The sequence below is a fragment of the Hevea brasiliensis genome, chromosome 1 (genome assembly GCF_030052815.1).
Source record: "Hevea brasiliensis isolate MT/VB/25A 57/8 chromosome 1, ASM3005281v1, whole genome shotgun sequence".
Lineage (NCBI taxonomy): Eukaryota > Viridiplantae > Streptophyta > Magnoliopsida > Malpighiales > Euphorbiaceae > Hevea > Hevea brasiliensis.
Window position 1 is genome coordinate 24,810,528 of NC_079493.1, and position 26,694 is coordinate 24,837,221.

The 26,694-nt window shown below is 36.0% G+C and overlaps 1 protein-coding gene across 4 annotated transcripts in view; it reads left to right on the plus strand.

Moving 5' to 3' along the window:
- The first annotated feature begins 854 nt into the window (after positions 1-854).
- The window catches only part of LOC110650682 (uncharacterized), a 30,920-nt gene continuing 5,080 nt past the window's right edge, over positions 855-26,694 (plus strand). For 2 of the 4 annotated variants that reach the window (XM_058144790.1, XM_058144803.1), the window contains exons 1-5: positions 855-1,008; positions 1,736-1,870; positions 14,025-14,154; positions 14,283-14,386; positions 14,836-15,918. In XM_058144790.1, the coding sequence (XP_058000773.1) occupies positions 1,736-1,870; positions 14,025-14,154; positions 14,283-14,386; positions 14,836-15,918 (1,452 nt within the window). In that variant the 5' untranslated portion in view covers positions 855-1,008. Of the gene's footprint in view, positions 1,009-1,735; positions 1,871-14,024; positions 14,155-14,282; positions 14,387-14,835; positions 15,919-16,318; positions 16,453-21,000; positions 21,185-26,694 lie in introns of those variants that run through there. The other 2 variants (XM_058144800.1, XM_058144795.1) reach the window with 2 other exon arrangements.

Sequence of the window (26,694 nt, forward strand, 5' to 3'; positions counted from 1 at the left end):
TTTATTCATTTTTAATATTTTACAGTTTTACTTAATTATTGTAATTATTTAGAGTTAGTGATGTTAACGTGAGAGTAAACAGGTTATTTGACTGGAAGGTACAATTGTAAAGAATTTATAAGTTTAGGGTATTTTTATTAAAAAATAAAGTTTAGGTAGAATTGTTAAAAACCCCAAAGTCCAAGATTTTTTTTTTTTGATATTATCCCTTAATAGATTTATTTTTTCATTTATTAAGCATTAAATTCGAGATAAAATGATGAGAAAAATATGAATTAAAAGTATAATAAAGAGAACAAAAATTAAAATTAAGATATATATTATTTATTTATTATATTTTTTTATCAATAGAAAATTTGTTAAAGTTAATGAAAATACTAAAATTATTGAACAAATTAATTTAATTATTTTTAATTAAATTTATTACTAAAATTGAAAGCAATATGAAATATTTATGAAATAAAAAATTTGAAAGTTTAATTTTGTGGTACGGCCTTGTTGTGCATTTATATTTGGTAGAACCTTCCCGTTTCGTTCAAATCCAAGGAAACTTGGCTTAGCTTTACCTGTTCCAGGCTGCCAGCTTTAACAATTTCAAATCATGTGCTTTCGTTTTCATTAAACTCCTTTGCCCCTCACCTGTCATGGACAATTATTATTGGCCAAATTTTTTGCAATTTGGCACCAATGCCCAATTAAATACAACTAAACTTTTTCTTACTACGTGCTAGTGAGCATACAATTATGGCTCCAACGTCCTTGCTCCTTGATTTACAAATATAACCACAATATTTCGCCTTATTAACAACAATGCCATTTCTCGGTCTTGGTTTTTTTATTTTTTAATTTTTTTATATCGTGAGAAACACGAAGCCTAGATTTTTTGTCATTTAGAAGCCCGTTGCGCGTAGGAGCTGAGGAGCCGATTCTTTCTTGCTAAGTAAACGTAAATTTTCTTGCCGTTTCCTTCACTTTCTCTGCAACTTTCCTGGAAAATTTCCCAATAAGGTAAATAGCAGGCACGTAATTGTCTTCTTCTTCTTCTTCTTCTTCGTTCTTACTCTTTAATATATGTGTTTCATCGGAAGATTAAAAAAGAAGTAAAATAAATGGAAAAAGAGGAGTTCAAATGAGCTCGCTCTGTTTGGTTGCTAGGAAAATGTACTAAAGAAGATGTAAATCAAGTCTTTTCTTCTAGATTATATCATTTTTTGATATGTGAAGTGAATAAAGAGCTCTTCGCTGCGTTTGTTTGGTTTCAATATATTTTTTTTTCTTCTGTGGTTCTGTGTGACGAGCAGAAGGATTATACATTATTTCGTTTAGTTTCCTAGAATGAGAGAAGAAAATTGTTGAATTTTCCTATTTAGTTCTTAAAGTCAAAAAAGAGACGCGAGTTGATTTAGAATATCGTATTTAAAATTTGAAATTGAAAATCCAAATTTCTTGTACTTTCTTCTCTTTCTTGGTAACCAAGCAGAAACTTGTGATTTGTCTGCGTTTTTTTGGAGTATTGTGATTTTTTTTGCCTTTTTTTTTATTAATTGTGTTTTTGTTGTTTTTAATTAATAAAGCTTTTCGGTTTGGATTTATTTACGATAACTGAGTTGAGTATGGAGTTTTATGAGTAATTTTTTGGAGAATTGTTCAAACGAGATTTTGCATCTTTTAATAGAATATCATGTTCATACTTGAGAAAAACTGTTCTTATTTGTTATTACTTTGAATTTGGAAGATGTCGAATAAGGAAGGTCAAGACTTCTATTCTAGTCTTTCAAGGAAAGAGCTTCAAAGTTTGTGCAAGAAATTTGGCTTGCCTGCTAGAAAGTCAAGTTTTGAAATGGGTAAATCATTGTTCTCGTTCTTTCAGGTAATGCAATTTGAGCAAATTGGTTGATTTATTGTGTTTGCATTCATCCATTATCAGATATTATGCTTGTGAATGTGCAGTTTTGCCCTTGTTTGAACTGATGCACATCGGATTTTTGAATAATTTTTGCATAATGGCTGTTATATTAGAAAGCGCATGTGTGCGCGCGCGCACACACTCAGATTGACCAAATAGGGTGATTTTCTTGTTATACAAACATGAAAATAACTGTTATTCACACACACACAGATTGACCAAAGAGGGTGATTTTCTTGTTATACAAACATGAAAATAACTGTTAAATAACTGGTTTTTTTTTTTTTTTTTTATCTCAGGATTTTGCCTCTAATGCGCGCGTGCGCGCGCGCGCGCACACACACACACACACACACACGCACGCACACACACACACGCATATATTTATTAGGTCTTGAACATACAATCCTAATAGAATAAGGTGTTGAATGTAAAATCCAAATAGAATGAGGTTATGACCATTTTAAATAAAGTCTAACATAGTCAAAAGATTAAAAAAAGAAAAATCTAATCCTAATAGAATCAGGTTTTGACCATTCTAAATTAATTAAAAGGCTATTGTTTGTGATTTATATCTAACCCTAGAAAAAGCCTCTCTGCAAATGTACTCTTGACATTCTCCAAAGTGACAGAGCCCACAATGCAAAAAGTCCTGTGTGCTAGGAATTGCCGTGGCTTTTTGAGATGTTTTAGCTTCATATTGCTCAGGAATTTTTATTGCTTGGTCAAGGAGTTACCTAGATGTGAACCTAGTTACAGAGGTGTCTCCTCTTGCCAGTCATGACACATGTTTCACACTTATCTCATAGTGTTTTTTTTTTTTTTTCTTCTGGCTGTTTCTGCTGCTTTAAGCTTGCTTACTGTCACAAGTTGCAATCAGTTTGATTAGTGTTCAATTGAGAAAGTTTCATTCTTGAGCTTGCCTCCATTCAGGATCTAGTTTAAAATTATTTCATTGCCTCTGCATAAATTTCTTTGTAGCAGCTACTGTGTCCGATATTTTCTTTCTTAGAAGGCATGAGACGTATTGGAAAATGTAAGGCATCATTCTTATTTACAGCCTTTTAGAAGGGGGGAAAAGAGGAGAGGAGGGGGGGGGTGGTTGTGAATGAAACAATCCAAGCTGAGTTATTGGTTGGACAAGCTCTTAATGAGGTTTAATTATTCTGTATTAAACTTGAGCATAGTTGCTTGGGACTACTTGTAAAAGTGAATATTTAGATGGCCATTTCTTGCTTTAAAGACATTATCTTTTCAGCTATTCCACCCATGTTTATATATGTCAATTTGTACCATACTAAACATTTTATTTGAAATGTTGGAATATTGAAGGTGGGAACAAAATCCCACATCGGCAATGCATGAGAATTATAAAGGGCATATAAGCATTATTAAACCAAACCAAAATGTCCTGGGCCATTTTGATGATTGAGGGCTCAGTTTCAAGGTTAGTTTAGCATGGAGGCTGCTTGTTTGTTGATCCACGCTCATGGACCCCATGATTTACAACTTGGTATTAGAGCCGTGAGACCCAACAACCATAGATCCAGGACTTGAAAGCATGGTGAGTTGAGCCTAAAAGGGAGCTAGACCTGTGAGCTAAGCCAAAGCTGAGCTAGATTTAGGTGGACCCATGAGCTAGTCAAAGAACTAGACCTTGAGCACAAGCGCAAAGCTAAAACCAAGTTAGATGGGCCCACTATTATGAGGCACGCCTCAGGCGCAAGGTGCACTAGGCATAGGTGGCGTCGCCTGACGGAAGGAGAGGCGCGACACCTCACCAAGGCGCGAGGCGTAGAAAGGCGCGAGGCGTAGAAAGGCGCGCTATGGAGTCTAGGCACAGGGTAAAAAAAAGTTAGGGTTTCTTTTAAAAGTCAATAACCAGCAATCATCCACCAAAGAAGAAGAAGAAGAAGAAGAAGAAGAAGAAGAAGAAGAGGAGGAGGAGAGCTCAAACTTGTGATTTCTAGTAGCCAGATATATTCTAAATATTCGTGTTTTTTCTTTTTCTTCTTCTCTCTTACTGAGTGCTCTCTCTCTCTCTCTCTCTCTGTCTGTCTCTGTGTGTGTGTGTGTGTGTTTCGTCCTTGTCTCAGTAGCAATAGCTGCACTTTTTTTTTTTGCCATGCTCTCTTCCTACCCATATACCTGTGTGTGTGTGTGTGTGTGTGTGTGTGTGTGTTTCGGTCCAAGGCCCAGAAGCTGCAATATATATTTTTTTTCTGCCATGCTCTTTTCCTACCTATATACTCTTTTTTTTTTTTTGTCTAAATTTCTTATTTTGTTTATTATGAATGTGAAAGAATGTTAACATGTGAATTGTAAAAGCATGTTAGAGATGTTAATTCCATTACTTCAAATTTCTTATTAGCTTTATGGGTTAATTATAAATTATTAGAATTATAATAATTGAGTTTATTTTATCATAAATTATTAATTTCTATTATTATAATTGAATTATAGTATTATAAATTGGTTTGTATGTTGCATTGTGTAGTTTTATGTTACTTGAAGTGTGATAGAATATTTATAATGTTTTTTAATTTTCAATATATTTTTTTTAAATTTGTGCCTTACCTCGCTCGGGCGCGTGCCTTGCGCCTTGGCCCTAGGACACCTTGGTACTTTGGTGCGCATTGAGCCTTTAATAATTTTGGATAGGCCACCCCATGAAATGGCCAGTGACAATTGGGCCTATGAGAATTATAAAGGGCATATAAGCATTGACAAACCAAACCTAGTGATGCAGAACAAATAAAGAGGAATAAACAATTAGGAGAAATTAAGGACCAATTCTTGAAGAGAGAACTAATTTTCAAGGTATTATTGATCTTATAAAAATTGTCATAACAAAGCTTATCTAATAACAATAGAAATCTTAGGTCTTATTTATAGAATTAGGAATCCTAATCATGTTAGGATTTTAGAACTCTAATTCAATCCTAATTAGGAATACTAAATTAAATAAAAAAAAATAGGAAATAATAAAATTCTTAAATAATAGACCTAATAAGAATAAAATTACTAAAGAATAAAACTCTTAAGTTTCTGAATTTTATATGGAATATAATTCCTAAATTGTATTAGGAATATCATCTTCCTATTTTGCATTATTCTCTCCTGGTTGGAAAAAAACTCGTTTTCGAGTCTTGAAGTGCAAGAGAATCAGAAATTGCATTAGGAGAACAATCAACTCTTTATTCTTTATATGGTAGCAAGAAGCTTGAAATCAAGCCCTTCATGCTTTCCTTTGCATCTCTAAAAGGATTTAAACAAACAAAATCAAATAGATTAACAGTTGAAAGGTGTCAGTGGAAAGCCCTAATTTAGGGGTTTCCACCTCTCGACAGAAGAAAGAAAGAATTAGGGAGAAAGAGAAAGAGAGAGAGTAGAGAAGAGAGGATTTAAAGAGAAGAAAGAGATTAATTTCCATATTTGATATAGAATGATCATCTACAATTATGAGTCAGCTATTTATTTATTTTTGTAGAAGACAGAGAATTTGGAGAATTTCTTTTATGTTTCTTCATACTAAAATGATTTACATGCATTCTAATTTATATACAAAGGTTAGGACTAAATAGGAAACTAATAATAGCCAATAAATACAATGATTCCTAATTATATTCTAATTTACGGTTAATTTACACTAATTAAGGGATTCTAACACTCCCCCTCAAGTTGGTGCATGTGCAAGTTGGTACATGTATGTTGCACATGCCCAACTTGCAAACTAGGGTATGAAACCCCTTACAACTTAATTCCTTAGTGAACACATCAGCTAACTGGTCTTTCGACCTTACGTAAGAGATACTTAAGGAACCATTGACAACTTTTTCTTTTATGAAGTGTCTGTCAATCTCCATATGCTTGGTCCGATTATGCTGAACTGGATTGTGAACTATACTGATCACAGCTTTGTTATCACAGAACAAGGACAAACCACTAGTTTCTAGCAATTTTAATTCCTTCATCAACTTTCGTAACCACGATAGTTCACAAATACCTTGAGTCATTGCTCTAAACTCAGCCTCTGCGCTGGATCTAGCTGTCACATTTTACTTCTTGCTTCCACTAGCAAAAGTACAATAACTAGATGTCGATCTCCTATCATCTATAGATCCAGCCCAATCTGCATTTGTAAAGGCCTTAATATGAAGATGGCCATGTTTTGAGAAAAGAATTCATTTCCCAGATACCGATTTTAAGTATCGCAAGATGCGAAAAATAACCTCCAAATGAGGTTCACGAGGATCATACATATACTGACTCACTAAACCCACTACACATGGAGACGGAGAATTATAGGAAATGAAGTTAGAGATGAGATGTTTAGTACAGGTTTTAACACATTTTCTGAGAGCAATAGGAATATCAAGATCATTATCAGAAGAAGGAAGAGTAGACTGAGAATTAAAATTAGACTCTTCAAGAACCAAAGGAGACTCATCACATACCTTAGGATGTTTAGGAATTGAATCCAGAGATTCCAGTTGATCAGTAGTCTCCTACTCGATGGCTATATCTGTCTTGTTCCGTCGAGTATAGATTCTTAAATCTGGTCTATTCAGTTTCTTTCGAGATTTAGGTGACTCCCCTTGAGTATCATTATTAGGTGTAGGCTTTAAACCTAGATTTTCCCTTTGAAGTTGAAAGTTGGGAGAGGACAAAGAAGAAGGGAAAGATACCTCTTCTTCCTTCCTATGCTCCCTGTGAAGAGGTGGATGGAAATAAGATTCAGATTTCCTAAAGGAAACATCCATGCTCATAAAATATTTCTGTGTAGGAGGGTGGTAACACCTATACCTTTTCTGAGTACTGGAATAACCAACAAAGACACACTTGAGGGCCTGAGGTTCTAACTTCCCTCTATTAGGCTGATGAACAAAGCAAATACAACCAAAGACCTTTGGAGGAACAGTATATGAATTTTTACCTTGCAAAACCTCTAAAGGACTCTTAAACTCTAAAGTCTGGAGTGGCATCCTGTTAATAAGATATGCAGCAGAAAGAATTGTATCCCCCTAGTAAGGTTTGGGAATATTTATTGTAAACATAAAAGACCTCGCAACCTCAAGTAAATGTCTATTTTTCCTGTCAGACACTCCATTTTGAGCATTAGTGTTAACACAACTAGTCTGATGCAAAATTCCGTGTGACTTCAAATATTCCTGAAAAACTCTATTCATATATTCTGTGCCATTATCAGTTCTCAGTACAGTATTTTAATATGAGCATCAAACTGGGTGCTAATCATTTTGTGAAACTGCTGAAAACATGAAAATACTTCATTTTCCCCTTTCTTCAGATATACTCAAGTTAACCTACTACAACAATCAATAAAGGTCACAAACCATTTATAACCCGATAAAGACACAGTTTGAGTAGGTTCCCACACATCAGAATGGATAATCATAAAAGGAACTGAAGCCTTATTATTTTTTGTAGGATAAGATTGTCTAGTGTATTTGGCAAACTCACAAGCATCACATACAAACAATTCAGTTTTGCATTGCTTAAACAAAAGAGGATAAAATTTCTCTAAAACAGTAAATGAAGGATATCCAAGTCTCCTATGCCACTGGATAATTTCTTCCTCAGCACCCATAGACTGTCTCAACATAGCCTGATCAGCACAATCATTCAATAGATATAGGCCATCTTGCAGTCTACCACTACCAATCGTTATCTCTGTTCTCAACTCCCGAAATACACAGTGAGGGGGAAAAAATTCAATTTTGCAGTTGAGAGCTTTTGTGATAGAACTGATAGACAGAAGGTTAATAGGAAAGCTAGGCACATATAAGACAAAACTAAGATTTATAGGAGTGTATTTAACAGAACCTATTCTAGAGATATTAAATAAGGATCCATCACAGTGCGGACTTTTTCTTTGCCTGAATATGGAGAATAGGATATGAATTTATTTGAAGAGCCTGTCATATATTTGTTTACTCTAGAATCTATTACCCAAAATGAATTATTATGATTGGCAAGAAAAACATTACCTGAGTTGACGAAGTTAGAAGAGGCAACTGTAGTAGATTTTGATTCAAGCTGTAATAGGAATCGCCTTAGAGTCTGTACCTCGTCATTGGAAAACATCACAGTGAAGTAGTATCTTCAGAAACACTCACAGCCTCAGATACATTTGCTTGTGGTCTAGCAAAGCCCATCCTTTTTTTTCTATGCCCTTTAGTTGTGCGGCCATGCAGCTTCCAACATTGTTCTTTGGTGTGCAGGGATTTTCCACAGTAGTTACAATGCAAGTGATCCGTATCTGATGGACCATGTGACTGTTCTCGCAAGGAGTTAGCAGTCAACCCAGCCTTATCAATAGCTGTAGAATTGATCATGACACTCCTTCTGCTCTCCTTCTGAACATAAGAGTATGTCTGCCTTAAGGTGGGCAAAGGATCCTTACCAAGCATTTGGACCGAATCTAATCATACTCCACATTTAGCCCAGCAAGAAAATTATATATGCGCTCATTCTCAACCAATTTTTGGAACTTAACTGCATCAGCTGGACATGAAGCCTGAAAGTCTTGATAGAAATCCAACTTTTGCCATAGACCACTCAATTTTGCATAATACTGAGCAACAGTCAACTCACCCTGTTTCATTCTATGAACCTTGTTTCTAAGCTCATAAACTTGTGCATCATTCTCAACTTGAGAATAAGTCTGAGAAACAACACTCTAAATGGTAGCTGCACTGTCCAACAGTAAATACCCATGAGCTATACGAGGTTGCATAGAATTGATGAGCCGTGACATAACAAGAGAATTCTCTACCTCCCACTGGCTGTAGGTAGAACTAGTACTTTCTGGCTTTTTCCTATCTCCAGTGATATATCTTTGCAATCCTCTAGCCTGAATGAACAGTAAACAGGATCTAGATTATGCCAAATAAGTAGTTCCATCCAACTTTATAGGACTAATTTGTAAAGAGAGACTATCATCAATAAATCTAGCCTTTGTTTCAGAGGTTTTCTTCTTTTTATCAGTCATTTTTCAATTAAAAAAATAGGTACTGAGACAGAAAGCAAGAAACTGGGCAACAGAAGGTGCAAAAAAAAAAAAAATGTGCAAACCAAGTGTGAAAACACGTTGGTTAGAGGCGCGCCGGATAGGGAAGGTCGTCAGCAAGAGGCGCAGCCGGAGAAATCGCCGGAAAAAGGGTGCACTCGCCGTCGCGCGAAGAATGACATGAGACTTCTGGAGGCGCGTGAGCTCGCGCGCTTCACCGGACTGTGGCGGGACTCTATGCGTAGGCCGATCGGTTGGTATCCTTCCTCCTCAGGTGGGTGGTGACAGTCACCTCCTTTCCTAGAATGATGTAGAAGCTTGACCCACAAAAAACTACCCAGAACTACATTGTTCATGCCAAAAAAATTTTGGCATAGCTCTGATACCATGTAGAAGATACAGAATTTGGAGAATTTCTTTTATATTTCTTCGTACTAAAATGATTTACAAGCATTCTAATTTATATACAAAGGTTTGAATTAAATAGGAAACTAATAATAGCCAATAAATACAATGATTCCTAATTATATTCTAATTTATTGTTAATTTACACTAATTAAGGGATTCTAACAATTTTCTCTAACAGATTCCATAATTGACTCCAGCTACACAACAACCTAACTCATTTTCCCTCCAAAACATTCTCTTCCCTTCTATTTCTAAATTTCTTTCTCTTGTATGTTACAATTCCCTCTCCTTGAGAACCTTCTTGTCCCCAAGAAGGTGGAAAAGTAGGAAACTGAGCCTGCAAAGAGGAAGAGTCTTCCCAAGTTGCATCTTCTTCAATGAAGTGTGACCATTTAGTCAGGCCTTGAAGTATTGGAAGACTATTCCTCAGGACTGTTCTTGTCTGTAGCAGCCTTTCTGGAATCACTTATACTGTCTGATCATTATTCAAGGCAGGAAGATCCATAATTGCAGTGATATTACTGCGTATTTTCTTCTTTAGTAGTGAAACATGAAACCTCTATTGCAGCAATAGAACACTAGAGCCAGCAACTTGGAGAGTCATTTGGCAAACAAATAATTGCAGCAAGGGCCTGATTTTCTTCTTCTGTCTTCTCCTCATTTCAAACTCATTCTCTTTGAGCAGTAAATGATGACAATATTCGAAGGAACACATCTTCTTCCTTTGCCTCCTCCTAATTTCAAACTCAGTCTTTTTGAGCAGTTAATGATTGCAATTTCCCAATGCTAAGACACTGCTACCAATCTTTACTTCATCACACATGAGATAGTCATCTTCAACATGGACAAATGATGAAGATTTCTCAACTTCTGTTTCTGTAGCTTGTTTGTTCAGTAATCCCAACAACAAATTGTACTCAATTGCACCAACATATCTTACTTGGATAGAATGTTGATTGGGCAAAGCTCTGATGGCCATAGCATCTTCTACCGGAGTTGTGTATTTAGCAATACAACAGCCTTCATTATCTAAAATTGCAACACTTTGATGAGGAAGCTTGATATCCATGTCACCATGAATTCCAATTTGGTTATTTTCTTGCCTTAATTGCATGGGTTCTTTTACTATATGCTCCATTCCTTCATCCCCAAACCTAATGTAGAATTCCTTCTCAAATTCCTCCCACAACAGATCTGCCTTTCCCTTGCTCCACTTATGAAACCAAGAATCTGCCCTATCAATTAAGAAAAGAGCAGCAATTCCAACCCTTTTGATCCCTTGGAACCTTATAGGTCTCAAAATACTTCTCACATTTTATAAGCCAAACCCTGGATTCACTGCCATCACAAGTAACCAACTAAATTTTTGATAACAGCCCTAATGCCTCCTCATTTCCCATACAAGAAGATACACTTACATGCTCCTTTGGATTTCCTTTTGCTCCCACCTTGGGAATTGGCGAGGTTCCCTTGTTTCCTTGCCCTTCTTGCACCACTTTCCCTTCAACTTCCTCATTAATAGTTCCTTGCCCTTTTTCAGAAAAAAAATCCACTCATAATGTTTTGCATCTCATGCAGTAATACTTTCTTCATTTCCTCCATCTTCTGCTCAATCTTCTTATTAGTATCTTCTTGCAAGATTCGGAATTTCTCCTCCAATTCATCCATTCTAACAGCTTCTTGACTCATCACTACACTCCTAGGCATCTTGCAACACCCCCACAAACCTTTGGAATCAAAGCCCACACGTGAAGAACTTCAGAAACTTCAAGAAAGCAAAGAAAATCAAGAAAGGTCGAAATCTGATTGTTGGAAAACAGAATAGAAACTTAGGGAAAGGAAATTTTGAGGGAAAATCAATAAAATAGGAAGAACTTCTTCAAGAATAGGGGGAAAATTTTCAATAATTTCAAAAACTAAGAAGAAAAATAGAGGAAAGAACCAGAAATTAACAGAAAAAGAAAGAAATTTAATTCAAAAATTTCAAGAAAGAAATAAAGAAGTAACAAGAAGAAGAAGAAGAAAAGAACAGGGTCTACAGAAATGAAAAGGATGAATATAAAGGGAAAGAAAGAGAGAAATCTCGAGAGAAAGAAGGAAAAATTAGAGGGAAAGAAGAGAGAGAGAGAAGAAGAGAGAAATTTGAATCTGGACATGGATGTGACTCGGATGAACCAGGAAGCAAGCAATGCCCACCCTTTGAAAGTCTGGTACCAATTTGCTAGTAGAAAGCCCTAATTCAGGGGTTTCCACCTCTTGACAGAAGAAAGAAAGAAAGAATTAGGTCGAAAGAGAAAGAGACTAGAGAAGAGAGGAGAAAAAAGAGATTAATTTCTGTATTTGATTCAAAATGATCATCTACAATTATGAGTCAACTATTTATTTACTTTCTCTAACAAATTCCATAATTGACTCCAGCTACATAACAGCCTAACTCATTTTCCCTGCAAAACATTTCCCTCCAAAACATTCTCTTCCCTTTTATTTCTAAACTTCTTTCTCTTGTATGTTACAAAAGGCTTTTCAATTTAATAGAAATAACTTGATTTTCTTCAATCTCCATTGAAGTTTCCATAAAGTGATCTTCCTTGTTCTGCAATTCTTCCTCCTCAAGCTTAGCTTTTGCATTTTCATCAACTTCTTGCCCTAGAATAGGCTCTTCAACAGGTTTATGTTCAATACTCAAATTTTCAGATTCTTCGATCTTAGGTTCTTCAGGTTGCTCATTTTCAATTTCATCTTCAACCTCAAGTTGCTTTTCAAATTCAAGTTTCTCTTGTTGTTGGCTTACTTTTCAAGACTTTTTGCTTTTATATTTTCAATACTTTTTACTATATCCAATTGTTCTCTCAATTGGAACAGATGTACTTCTTTCCATGCTTCAAATTCTTCAAGTTCTTTATTCTTAACTTATTGATGAGCTTGATCATGGTACTTGTTCTTACATTCTTTAAGTGCATTCTTCCTATATTGTAAGATTAGTTGAATATTTCGGTACTCATCAAGTAAACCACAAGAAGCATAGTTAGGACCTCTATACAAATCAATCAAATAACACACTTCATCAAATTGTTCATAATAATCATCAATTTCATCTTGTATTCTTTGAATTGCATCCCATAATTCATCTTGTACCTTTGAATTATCAATGTCATCTTGTAATCTTTCAGTCCACATTATAATTTTAAATTAAGGAAGCATATCTCATTGAAGAAAACTGAATCTTCAGCAATTTAGGAGTTATTTTCTTCTAGGAAAAAAAAATCCAGCAGATTCCTTGACTTGACCCAATGGATTTTTGCAGTTGGGAAGTCGGACAGCAGTTCTGACAACAGAGGTGGGCATATCAGCGATTAGAGAAGGGCTAGGGAGGGTTAGATGCTAGAGAAATTTGGAAAGCTTGCAGGTTTAGATTTAGGTCAAGATCTGACCCCGCCAAATCTTCTTTTCTGTGAAGTTGCAAGTGATCAAAAAGGCGCTGGAAGGGTCGCCTGGATGTCGCCGGTAGATTGGTGGCGGCAGTGCTTGGGTTTGATGGCCAGATGGTGATGTATGGTGAGGGGTGGGAGTGCCTGCTGGGTTTTGTTGTTTCTCAAAGCTTTCTATTTTCTGTTTGGGTTTCTTTTTTTTTTTTTTTTTTTTCCTTTAAACAGTAAACGAGGCAGAAAGTTTTGGACAAAGAGTAGAGGGAAATTTTGAGGGTACAGTGGAAGGACTAAAAGTTTGCGGGAGCTTATGGAAATTTGGATTAAATTTAGGCTCTTATACTTAAATTGATGTAGAACAAATAAAGAAGAATAAAAAACTATGAGAAATCAAGGACCAATCCTTGAAGAGAGAACTAACTCTCAAGATATTATTGATCTCATAAAAATTGTCATGACAAAGTTTTTCTAACAACAATAGAAACCTTAAGTCTTATTTATGGAATTAGGAATCCCAATCATTTTAGGATTTTAGAACCCTAATTCAATCCTGATTAGAAATACTAAATTAAATCAAAAGAAACTAGGAAATAATAAAATTCCTAAACAGTACACGTAATAAGAATAAAATTCCTAAAAAATAAAACTCTTAAATTTCTTAATTTTACATGGAATATAATTCCTAAATTGTATTAGGAATATCATCTTCCTATTTTGCATTACCTAGTTTAGCATGTAGGCTGCTTGTTCATTAATCCAGACTCCTAGGCCTGTGATTCTTAACATGAAAATGAGCTTAAAGATTTAATAAACAAACAACAATCTTGGGGATGTGGTAACTTTCTTTGACTCTAGGTTCACTTACATGAAATTATTAGCATTTGAATATGGATACTCAATTATACCCATTTGTCATTATTGTTACTTGTAAGGGTGAGCATTTCTAGGGAGAATAGCTTTTACCAAGCCTCCTTGTTTTTGTCCTTACCATCTCCTGATCTTTATCCTTATTATTTGTACACTTGTTAAATTCTTGTATTTAACTACCAGTCACTATATTCCTCTAAAGCAACTAGAGATTTATGCAAATTTGAAGCGGTAAATCTTGATGGAAACTGAAATAGTTCCATGCATTTGTGTGGCATGTGATTGTTTAATAAATTGTTTTGGTGTTCACATTTTTTTTCTTTAAATACGCTAAAATGCTTTTCTTTTTAGTGCTTACACCCTAAATTGAAGCTTGACAAATTTGCAGAAGAATGATTTAAGCTTGACATCCTTAGGCAAGACCGGAGGTGGGATCCAAGAGGTTTTACTTCCTTCATCTTCAGTAACAACATGGCATGCTGAAGCACCTTTCAATTTGACAGGAAATATGATAAAAGGTTTGCACTTTACATTTTTTTTTTGCTTCAAAGTTTGTAAAATTAAAGTAATTTCTTTTTTTTTGGGTGTCTCCCTTTCCAAATCGATTTGGATTCTGATGAAAGTTGATCAAATGCTTCTGTTGCAGATAGCTTTCAACAGAGATCTTGTCCTAGAGAAGGTAACGGAGGAAATATAAGCACTAAATCCAAAGAATTGGAAAGCCGCACGGGACTCGGGGCTCATGACAAGGTTTGATTATATTTCATTTATGTATTTTTTTTAATAAAATATTGTTCACAAAGTGTTCATTGGGTGAAAATTTGCTGCATAGGCTTTACATAATTCATCTTCCTCCCTTTTAAATGACTAGTCTCTAAATCTGCCTTAAAAGCTTTGTGGGTTTATCAAAATGCACCATTTTATAGGTTCTCACAAAAGGAATGAAACCTGCATTGGAAATGAGATTAATTTCTTCTTCGATCTTATCCTATCCAGTGTAACTTTAATAATAATGAATATGGAAAATAACTTTCTCAATTGTGACTTTAGAATATGTTTAAGAGAATAGCAAAAATGGTGGAAAATTTGTGCCTGGCTGGTCGTTTAGTGTTAAAGGAGTATGTTATCATTTGGGCTTTTTTGCCTGCTGTTTGAATGGCTGCAAACTCTGTAATAATTTTCTATTTGTGTCAATGCAGGAAGACTTTGGTGGCGCAATTGATTATTTTCCGGGTCCATCCCAGCCTCAATTTGTTTCTCGAAGTGCTGGTGGTGGTGTCATCCATAAGGAGACCCCGTCAAGCTTCAGTGGCCGCATGGAGCATACACCCCAGTTTCATTGTGGACACATAAATGTAGGTGTCTGTCCTATAGAGAATGCCTCTCCTAAAATAAGAACTTATACAAAGGTTCCTGCCTCTTTTGAGTTTCATGTCAGTTCAGAAGAGGGAATCAAACTCTGTGTTGATCTGAATTCAAGCCCCTCAGACTGGATTAAGAAATACAAAAATCAGGTTTCTTTAACTATGAATGTGGACAGTACCAAGTCTCGAAGTATTCATCAAGAGCTTGGGTGCATTAGAGAAAGTGATAATACACAAATAAAAAGTTCCTTTCCTCAAAATGTAAATCCTGATGAAATTGAGGATGGCCGTGGACAAGGCAAACCTTCTCCAAGTTTGGTTATGGAAAATAATATAGGGATTGATCATCCAGATGGAGGTAATAAATCATCAGCAATCTTGCTGACAAGACCATGTAGTGTGGAGGGATCAGACTGCTTAGGGGAAGATCAGGGACCTATCTCATCTAAACCTAGATCTAATGTGCAGAACCAAATAATTTCTAATATAGAATCCTTCACTAAGAATGGGGATAGTACTATACTTGATTCAGATATCATTGATACTCCAACAGAAAAGACAGCCTGTAATTTTGCTGTTAACACCATATCCGATGGCTCAGTAGATCTTATTGCAATTGAGCATCAGAATTCAAAGCGAGATGATGAAGTTTGTGAGAATTCAACCCGGCAAAACAATAGTGATCTTGAGAATAATTGTGTTGTGTTTCCTGGATTCTTGGCCAGTAGTTCTGCAGAAATGCAGTTGTCAGAAGCTGGAAATTACCACAAAGACACATCATGTTCACCTAATAAAAATGGTGAACTCTTGGACCTGGATGATTCAAAGCACAATATAGTAAATGAGCAAGCTGCATTAGCCACATCAAGTGAGAATGATCAGTGTGGGAACCATTCGCCTACATGCTCTGAAGAGCGGGTATATGACCTTTTCTACTTTATTTTCTGATGAAAATTCTACCTTTGGTGAAATAGGAATCAATGCATTTTCCATTTGTGCACGTTCTATATTTTTAGTGCATTTAGATTTGGAAATGGGGCATGTAGCTGTATCTTATCTTTTAATTATTTGCTTACCTATGCCTCTTTATATTAGTACATAGTTTAAGGAATAAATTATTATACATGCTGAAGATCAGAAAAATTATGAGGCAGTGTGCAATAGTTGAAATTGACAGTAAACTATTGAGAATTTAGGTTGAAAAATTGATCTAACTGGGACTCTTAAACTAACTTCCATTTTCATTGTTGAAATCAATCATATTGTTTTCACATTCCCATCACAAAATTCTTTGATTTTTTTTTTTATTTATTATCAGAGGACAACCATAAATGGAAAACCAGGTGGATTTGTAACTTCTCATTGTTGTTACGAAGGGCACAAGAAAAATTAAAGCACAAAGGATCTGAAGCCTAGGTTGCTAAGTGCAAGGGTATACCTGATAGAGATGAGGTGTGTTGTGAAAATATTTTCTCATATTTCTCAAATGAGGATTACAACATATTTATACAATTGTGATTCTAATTAAGAAGGAAAGTAATCCTATAATTAAGCTAATACATATCTGCTATGCTATAAGTTAGGGATACTAATAAATATGCAAATTGGCATTCCATAACACTTTCTCTCAAGTTAGAGCGTAAATGTTAATCATACTTAACTTGCTATAAATGTAGTTTTGTAAAAATATCTCTTAATTGCTCTCCTGTTTTGACATGTCGTGTTGAGACGACCTTCTGTTGAATCTTCTCTCGAATAAAGTGACAGTCAATCTCGATATGTTTAGTTTGCTCATGATACACAGGATTAGAAGCAATATGGAGAGCTGCTTGATTATCACACCATAATTTTGTAGGTAATGGAACCGTAAGACCAACCTCATCCAGTAACTGAGCCACCCACATAACTTCACATACGGATTGTGCCATAGCCCGATATTCTGATTCAGCACTTGAACGAGAAATCACGCTCTACTTCTTACTTCTCCACGACACCAAGTTTCTTCTAACAAAAACACAATACCCTGTTGTTGATCTCCTGTCAATCTTTTATCCTACCCAATTTGTATCTGAAAAACACTTGAACATTTAAATGCCCATTATTGCTATACAAAAGATCACGACTCGGAGCACCTTTCAAATAGCACAATATCTATCCCAAAGCTTCCCAATGAGTAACAGTAGGGGAAGACATAAACTGTCTCACAACACTAACAGAGTAAGCAATAACTAGATGAGTCACTGTTAGATAATTCAGCTTTCTAATCAATATATAAATGACTTAAGTGATGAAATGCAAGCAGAGTCGCTTCCAGTAATGACAATGTCATCAACATATACCACAAGCAAGATTAGACCACTTTTAGAATGCCTAAAAAATACAGAATGATCAGAATTGCTCTTTTGCATACCAAAATGCTGCACCACCTCACTAAATCTTCTAAATCAAGCTCGGGGACTTTGTTTCAAACCATAAAGAGATTTGTGAAGCCTGCAAACTTTGCCCGACTCCTCTTTAGCAACAAACCCAGGTGGTTGCTGCATATATACCTCTTTTTGAAGGTTATCATGAAGAAAAATATTCTTGATATTCAATTAGTGCAAGGGCCAATCATATATAGTTACTAAAGAAATGAACAAGCGAACAGAAACGAGTTTAGCTATAGGTGAAACAATATTAGAGTAATCAACTCCATAGGTCTAAGCATATCCTTTTGCCACAAGACGAGCCTTTAACCGAGCTACAGATCCATCGGGATTCACTTTCACTGTGACCACCTATTTACAACTTACAGCCTTCTTACCAGTGGGCAGAGATACCAAGTCCCATGTACCATTAGCCTCTAGAGCCTCCATCGCTTCTCTCATAGCATCACATTAGCTGGGATGGGATAATGTCTCACTAACAGTTTTGGGAATATGGATAGAGTTTAAAGAAGTAACAAAATACCGAGAACAATAAAACTGATTATAAGAAACAAAAGATGAAATATGATAAGTACATGTGTGTTTACTTTTACGAAGAATAATTGGTAAATCAAGGTCGGAATCAGGACCAGTGGCAGGAACTGGATCTTCCAAAGAAGAAGCCGGTAGAGAGTTTGAGTCTGAGTCTTGGATCTTTTCCATCCTCCTGGGAAAGGTTCTGGAATAAACATGATGAACTGGAGGTTTAGGCCGAACTGGTACTGAGGTTGAAGGATTAGATGATGGGAGAGGATTAGACGTAGTATATAATAAGAGATCATCCTCCTCCCCCTGACTCTCATACACAGATGATTGAGGAAAAAATGGGGTAGACTAACAAGATATTTATTGAGGGTAGGAGAAAAACACTAATACCCCTTTTGAAGACGAGAGTGCCCAATAAATAGACACTTGAGAGACTTGGGATCTAATTTGGTAACCTGCGGACGAACATCACGAACAAAACAAGTGCACCCAAAGATACGAGGTTGAATGGAAAACAGAGACTTAGAGGGAAACAACATATTATAAGGAATGTCACCGTGAAGGACAGATGATGGCATATGGTTAATCAGAAAACAAGCCATGGGGATTGCATCAGTCCAAAAATATTTAGGTACCTTCATTTGAAAAAGAAGTGCTCTAGCTACCTCTTGAAGGTGATGATTCTTTCTTTCGGCAACTCAATTTTGAGAATGAGTACCAACACAAGAGGTCTGATGGATAATACCATTCTGTGACATATAATTCTGAAAATTATTGGAAAGGTATTCTTTTGCATTATCACTTCTCAAGGTACGAACAAATGCATTAAAATGTGTTTTGATTTTAGCATAGAAGGCACAAAAGATAGAAAATAACTCTGAACGATTTTTCATTAAAAATAATCAAGTAACACGAGAGTAGTCATCAATAAAGATAACAAAATACTTGAACCCAGTTTTAGAAATGACAGAACATGCCCATACATCAGAATGAATTAACTCAAAAGGAAACGAAGCCCGTTTATTAACTCGAGACACTGTAGGTAAACGGTGGTGTTTGGCAAACTGACTTGACTCACAATTTAAAACTGACAAAGACTAAAACTGTGGACATAGCTTCTTCATGACAGATAGGGAAGGATGGCCCAACCGACAATGAACTTCGAGAGTACTTAAGACACTAGAGCACACAAGAGATCTTGGCACCTGCTTGTCAATGATGTACGGGCCCCTAGACTCATACCCTTTACCAATAATCTGCTTTGTTGTAAGATCCTGAAAGGGACAATGATCGGGAAAAAATGAGACACAACAATTGAGGGTACGAGTAAGTTGACTAACAGAGAGTAAATTAAAAGCAAATTTAGTTAAGCATAAAACTGAAGACAGAGAGATTAAGGGTGATATATTGGCTACACCAGTACCCATGATACAAGATTTGGACCTATCAGCTAAAGTGACAGAAGAAGACGAGTAATGTGGTTGAAATTGAGACAAAAGACTAGAGTTACCAGTCATGTGATCTGTAGCTTCATAATCATTGACCCACTTTGAAGAAGATGACATAAGACATGTAGTGGAATTACCTGACTCAACAATAGCAGTAGCTGGTGAATTAGTGGGCTTTAGTGATGCCTGATATTGAGAGAATTGTGCATGTTCTTCAGCTGAAACTAAAATAGTTTTTTCAGAAGGAGCTATGGTAGACTCCTTGGCTGCCATATTCGCCATCTAAATTCACTTATTCTTATTCTGAAGCTGTGGGCATGTTCTTTTTTTACGTCCTGGCTCATGGCAATAATAGCACACAATGCCTCCTGAGTCACGGTTATGGGCAACTTCCCCACTTCGCTGATTACCCCTATTGCCATTGAACCCTCCTCTGTTGCTCTGACTCTCACTATCATTGCAATTAACCAAAGCACTGTTAACAAAATGGGAAGGTTGGGAAGATTCTGTACAAAGTACTCTAGTGAAAATGTCATGCAGAGGAGAAATTTCAGAACCAGAAAGAATTTGAAATTTGGCAGTCTCAAACTTTGGAGGAAAACCTGCGAGAAAACACATCACAGCCATTTGCTCCCTTTGAGCCTGCTAGACTTTCACATAAGGATTAAATGGCATCAATACATTGAGTTTCTCATAAACTCGCATAAAATCCATAAAATAATCCGTAAGAGACTTATTTTGCTTTTCTGCCCTATAGAATGCCTTGCATACTTCATAAGTACGAGAAATATTTTTTTTGGCCGAGTACAAAAATTTTACATAATTCAACATGTCTTTAAAAAACTCAAAGTGATTAATTAAACTAATTATCTCACCGCTAATGGAATTTTGAATCTGTAGGAACAACCGAGCATTTTTCCTCATCCAAGTCTGCTTTGTATCATCATTAGGAGGATCTTTGGTAAGGTGATTATCCTAATCAATACTTCATAAATAAATACGAACGGTCTTGCTCCACTCTAAATAATTGAAACCACTAAGTTTGTGCTCCGTGATTTTGGTTATCACAGGAATCACATTAGCAACTACATTCTTAGTATTTGCCATTCTAAGAAACTTAACACAACTAATTTATCAAGGAGCAAATTACCCAAAATTTTTTCAAAACTACCAAGATGCACACCAAATCACAGAAAGTAATATCAAAGCAAATACAAGATGACTCAGAAATAAGAGAACATGCTAGGGTTGTCAAAAAATAGTGGAAACAGTACCGTTTTAAACCTTCAAATCACAAAAGGCACAAGAATCAAGGAGCTACACGCCGGGTAACTTATTGTTAGAATCCCTTAATTATGTTAGAATCCCTTAATTAGTGCATTAGCTGTAAATTAGAAGGTAAATTAGTGATATTAGGGATATTTGTATTTATTAGCTTTTATTTTTTTTCTATTGAGGTTCTAGCCTTTGTGTATAAATTTGAATCATTGTAAAATCAATTGATACATTGAAATATATATATAGAAATTCTTTAATTCTCTCTAATTTCATCATGGAATCAGAGCTTTAGCTATTTATCTGGCAATTTTTTTTTTCCGCAGAGAGAGAACAGTGAGAAATAGTTAGGGTTTGTGTGGGTAAGCCTTGAAAGCGGATCTGTCGAGGGAAGGTAGTTGTTACCATCCCTCTTGGAAGGAAGAGCACCTCATCGCCGATCCTTACTTGGAGTCTCGCTGCCATTTGGTGAGGCGCGTGATCCCAAGCGCCGACAGAAGTTTTCCGCCCCGTGTACATGCACCGACGCGTGAGCCTATTCCTGGTCAGTTTTTCCGGCTGTACCTTTTTTCGACGAGATTCATAGTGTATCGCGTCTCTGCCTAGCCCATTCCTATCTCTTGGTTTGCAATTTTGTTTTTTGGGTATTTGTTTTGCCTACTGTTTCTTTTAATCAGTTCTCTGAATTATGTTTGATGGAAAAAATTCAGTAGTTGAAGGGAAAATGACTACTGTTACTGAGAATCCCTCAGTAATTATTAGCCCTGTAAAGCTTTATGAGACAAATTACCTTGTATGGTCTAGATCGTATCTTCTTTTTATTCAAGCTAGAGGGTTGTAGGGTTATCTTACTGGAGATAAGCAAAAACCAGAAAAGTCTGTTTCTACCTACAGTCAGTGGGAGTCAGAAAATTTTCTTATCATGTCATGGCTTATTAATTTCATGCAATTACATATAGCTCGTGGATATTCACTGTTGAATAGTGCAGCTGCCATTTGGAGTGGAGTTTCTCAAACCTATTCTCAAGTTGGGAACGATGCACAAGTGTATGAGCTTTGAAACAAGGTTCATGGTATAAAACAGGGTGAGCTAACTATTGCACAATATTTTACAGAATTGAGTGGTTTATGGCAGGAATTAGATTTTTACCAGGACTTTCAGGCCTCATGTCCTGATGATGCAGTTAAATTTAAGAAGTTGATTGAGAAAGAACGGATCTATGATTTTCTTGCTAGGTTGAATGTGGAATATGATCAAATTAGGGTTCAAGTATTTGGGAAGGATCTTTTACCTACCTTAAGACAGACATACTTTTATGTTCAGCAGGAAGAGAGCAGGAGGAGTGCCATGATTCATTCTATGTCTGTTGATAAGGCAGGGTTAGCTGCTAATTCCTCACGTGAATAGTCACATGATTCATCAGATAAGGATCAGCTACGCTGTGACTATTGTGGAAAAAACGGGCATACTAAGAAACACTGTTGGAAACTGCGTGGATGGTCCACTAAAGGGCATGGAGGAAAAAGAATGGGCTCTGTTAGACCACCAGCTAATGTATCCGAGGCTGTGAATCTGTCTGAAGATACTGCTACCACTGGGATGTTTTCCAATGAAGAGGTACAGACTCTAAGGCGTTTGCTATCACAACTTGAATCGCAATCCACCACAATTGCCTCTCCTAACTTCGTTAACTCAGGTAATGCTTTTCTTGCCAATCTTGATAATTCTTTCTGGGTTATAAATTTCGAAGCAAACAAGCATATGACAGGCTCTTCAAATAAATTCATATCCTATTCTTCATGTTCAGGAAAAGAAAAAGGCTGCATTGCGGATAGATCCTTATCTAGTATTTCTGGAATAGGTTCTGTTAAATGCACTCCTAATATAAGTCTTAGTTTTGTTTTACATATGCCTAGCTTTCCTATTAATCTCGTCTGTCAGTTCAATCACAAAAAGCTCTAAACTGCAAAATTGAATTTTTCTCAACTCACTGTGTAATTTAGGAATTGACGACAAGGAGAATGATTGGAAGTGGTAGACTGCAAGATGGGCTATATTTCTTGAATGATTATGTTGGCCAGGCTATGTTGGGGCAATCTATGGGTACTGAGGAACAAATTATCATGTGGCATAGGAGATTAGGACATCCTTCATTTACTATTTTAGAGAAGCTTTATCCTTTTTTGTTTAAACAATGCAAAAATGAATTGTTAATATGTAATGCTTGTGAGTTTGCTAAATATACTAGACAATCTTATCCTGCAATAAATAATAAGGCTTCAGTTCCTTTTATATCTATCCATTCTGATATATGGGGGCTTACTCAAACTGTGCCTTTATCGGGTTATAGATGGTTTGTGATCTTTATTGATTGTTGCAGTAGGTTAACTTGGGTATATTTGATGAAAGGGAAAAATGAAGTTTTCTCTTGTTTTCAGTAGTTCCATAAAATGATTAGTAAACAGTTTGATGCTCATGTTAAAATATTGAGAACTAATAATGGTACAGAATATATGAATGGAGTTTTTCAGGAGTATTTGAAGTCATATGGGATTTTACATCAGGCTTATTGTGTTAATACTAGTTCACAAAATGAGGTATCTGAGAGGAAAAGTAGACACTTACTTGAGGTTGCTAGGTCTCTTATGTTTACCATGAATGATGCTAAACCTTACTGGAGGGATGCTATTCTTTCTGCTGCATATCTTACTAACAGGATGCCTCTTCGGATATTGGAGTTTAAGAGTACTTTAGAAGTTTTGCAGGGTAAAAATTCATATACCGTTCCTCCAAAGGTATTTGATTGTGTTTGCTTTGTTCATAAGCTTAATAGTGGGAAATTAGAACCTTGGGCCTTGAAATGTATTTTTGTTGGTTATTCTAGTACTCAGAAGGGATATAGGTGTCATCATCCTCCTTCACAGAAATATTTTGTGAGTATGGACATTATCTTCAGGGAATCTGAATCTTATTTTCATCCATCTCTTCAGGGGGAGCATAGGAAGGAAGAGGTGTATTTTCCTTCATCCTCATCCTCTCCCAACCTTCAACTTCTGGGGGAGAATCTAGGTAAGTCTATACCTAACAATCATACTTAGGGGGAGTCACCGAAATCTCGATAAAGACTGAAAAGGCCAGATTTGAGAATATATACTAGGCGAAATAAGATAGATATAGCCATTGAGCAGGAGATTGCTGATCAACTGGAACCTCTGGATTCAATTCCTGAAAATCTTGAGGTATGTGATGAGTCTCCTTTGGCTCCTGATGAGTCTAATTTTGATTCTTAGTCTGTTCTTTCTTCTTTTGATAATGATCTTGATATTTCTATTGCTCTCCGGAAAGGTGTTAGGACCTATACTAAACATCCTATTTCTAATTTCATCTCCTATAATTCTCTGTTTCCATCCTACTGAGCCTTTCTATTGTCTATTTTCTCTATCTTTATCCCACAGGATTGGAAGAAAGCTTGTCTTTATCCAAAATGGAGGGCAGCTATGGTGGAAGAGATGAAAGCTTTGGCAAAGAATGAGACATGAGAACTGGTTACTCTCCCACTGGAAAAGAAGCCAGTTGGATGCAAGTGGCTGTTCACTGTGAAATATAGAGCAGATGGTTCAATTGAGAGGTATAAGGCCAGATTGGTAGCAAAAAACGTCACACAGTCGTACGGAGTAGATTATCAAGAGACCTTTGCTCCTGTTGCTAAAATGAATACCATCAGAATTCTGCTGTCATGTGCAGCGAATTTTGAGTGGGACTTGCAGTAGTTTGATGTTAAAAATGTCTTTCTACATGGTGACTTGGAAGAAGAAGTGTATATTAAAATTTCTCCAGGGTTTGAGGATGAGAAGACCAGATGGAAAGTTTGCATATTGAAAAAGGCTTTGTATGGTCTAAAACAGTCACCTAGAGCATGGTTTGATAAGTTCAGTAAAGCGATGATCTCCTTTGGATATTGCCAAAGCAATGCTGATCATACCTTGTTTATGAGACATCGTAGAGGCAAAATCACACTACTTATTGTCTATGTGGATGATATTGTGGTAATTGTTGACGATAAGGAAGAAATGGCTCTTTTAAAGGAGTCCATAGCATAGAAGTTTGAAATCAAAGATTTGGAAAGGCTTAAGTAATTTCTTGGAATAGAGGTTGCCAGATCAGATAAGGGAATTTTTATTTTTCAAAGAAAGTATATCTTGGATCTGTTGGAAGAAACAGGAATGCTGGGCTGTAAACCGGCAGAGTCTCCCATTGAGGCCAATCATAAATTGTAAGTTGGAGTTGGAAAATCAGTGGATTTAAGGAGATATTAGAGGTTAGTTGGCAGACTAATTTATCTTTCGCACACTAGACCGGACATAGCATATGCAATTGGTTTAGTGAGTCAGTATATGCATGTTCCTTGTGAATCTCATTTGGAGGCTATTTTCTGCATCTTGCGATACTTAAAATCTACACCTGAGAAATGACTTCTTTTCTCAAAGTATGGTCACCTTCAGATTAAAGCCTTCACAGATGCAGATTGGGCTAGGTCTCTTCATGATAGGAGATCGACATCAGGATACTGTACTTTTGTTAGTGGTAATCTAGTCACTTAGAGAAGTAAGAAGCAAAATGTGACAGCTAGATCCAATACAGAGGCCGAATTTAGGGCAATGGCTCAAAGTATCTGTGAGTTATTTTGGTTACGGAAATTGATGGAGGAATTAAAACTGTTTGAAGCTAATGGTTTGTTTTTATTTTGTGATAACAAAGCTGCAATCAGTATAGTTCATAATCCAGTTCAGTATAATCGGACCAAGCATATAGAGATTGACCGACACTTCATAAAAGAAAAATTTGTGGATGGTTCCTTGAATGTCTCTTACGTAGGTTCAAAAGATCAGTTAGCTGATGTGTTCACTTAGGGGTTAAGTTGTAAGGTGTTTCATACCCTAGTTTACAAGTTGGGCATGTGCAACATACATGAATCAACTTGAGGGGAAGTGTTAGAATCCCTTAATTAGTGTATTAACTGTAAATTAGAATGTAAATTAGTGATATTAGGGATATTTGTATTTATTAGTTTTTATTTTTTTCCTATTGAGATTATAGCCTTGGTGTATAAATTTGAATCATTGTAAGATCAATTGATACATTAAAATACATATAGAAATTCTTCAATTCTCTCTAATTTCATCACTTATACCTATCCAAGAAGAGGCCGTCGGAAGTGTTTGGAAAAGAAACGGATGGCGACCGAACGGCACATGCACTCTGACGCGTCGGTGCGTGAAACTGCGTTAATCCTTTTGTCGGCGCATGCGGATCACGCTCGGCTCCACTGGTGACCAGAGCTTCGGGAAGTTGGTCGCCGGCGACCCAGCTGGCGTTTGGGATGAGAGGTGAGACATCTGGTCACAGTTGGTGGTGACCCAATTCTCCAGTAGCCAAAAAACATAGAGAAAAATAGAAAAGGGAGAAAAAAAAAAGCAGGAATTTCCTTCGCAATGGCTCTGATAGCATGTTGTGAAAATATTTTCTCATATTTCTCAAAGAAGGATTACAACATATTTATACAATTGTTATCCTAACTAAGAAGGAAAGTAATCCTATAATTAAGCTAATACATATCTGCTATGCTATGAGTTAGGAATATAAATAAATATACAAAATTGACATTCCATAGCAAGGTGCAAAAAAAAAAGAGAGAGAAGGCATTCATAATAAACGACACTAATTCTGTTTAAGACTACTCATATTCATAACATAAAACATTTAAGCTATATTTGGTTAGCTTTGGAAATGGGAATATTATGTAATTTTTGGAATATTTGGTTCACAAGGAATTCAAATTTTTTTTTAATAATATTTTTCATTTGAATAACTTGAATTTATGTGGAAAAGAGTTTTACTTCTAAGTATAATTTTTAACATTCCCAGTAAATTTAGTTGGTTTTTTTTCAAAAACACGCTTGGAATAGATTTTTTTTAATCTAGACATCTGTTTCTATTCCCTTTCCCAATTCATTTTCAT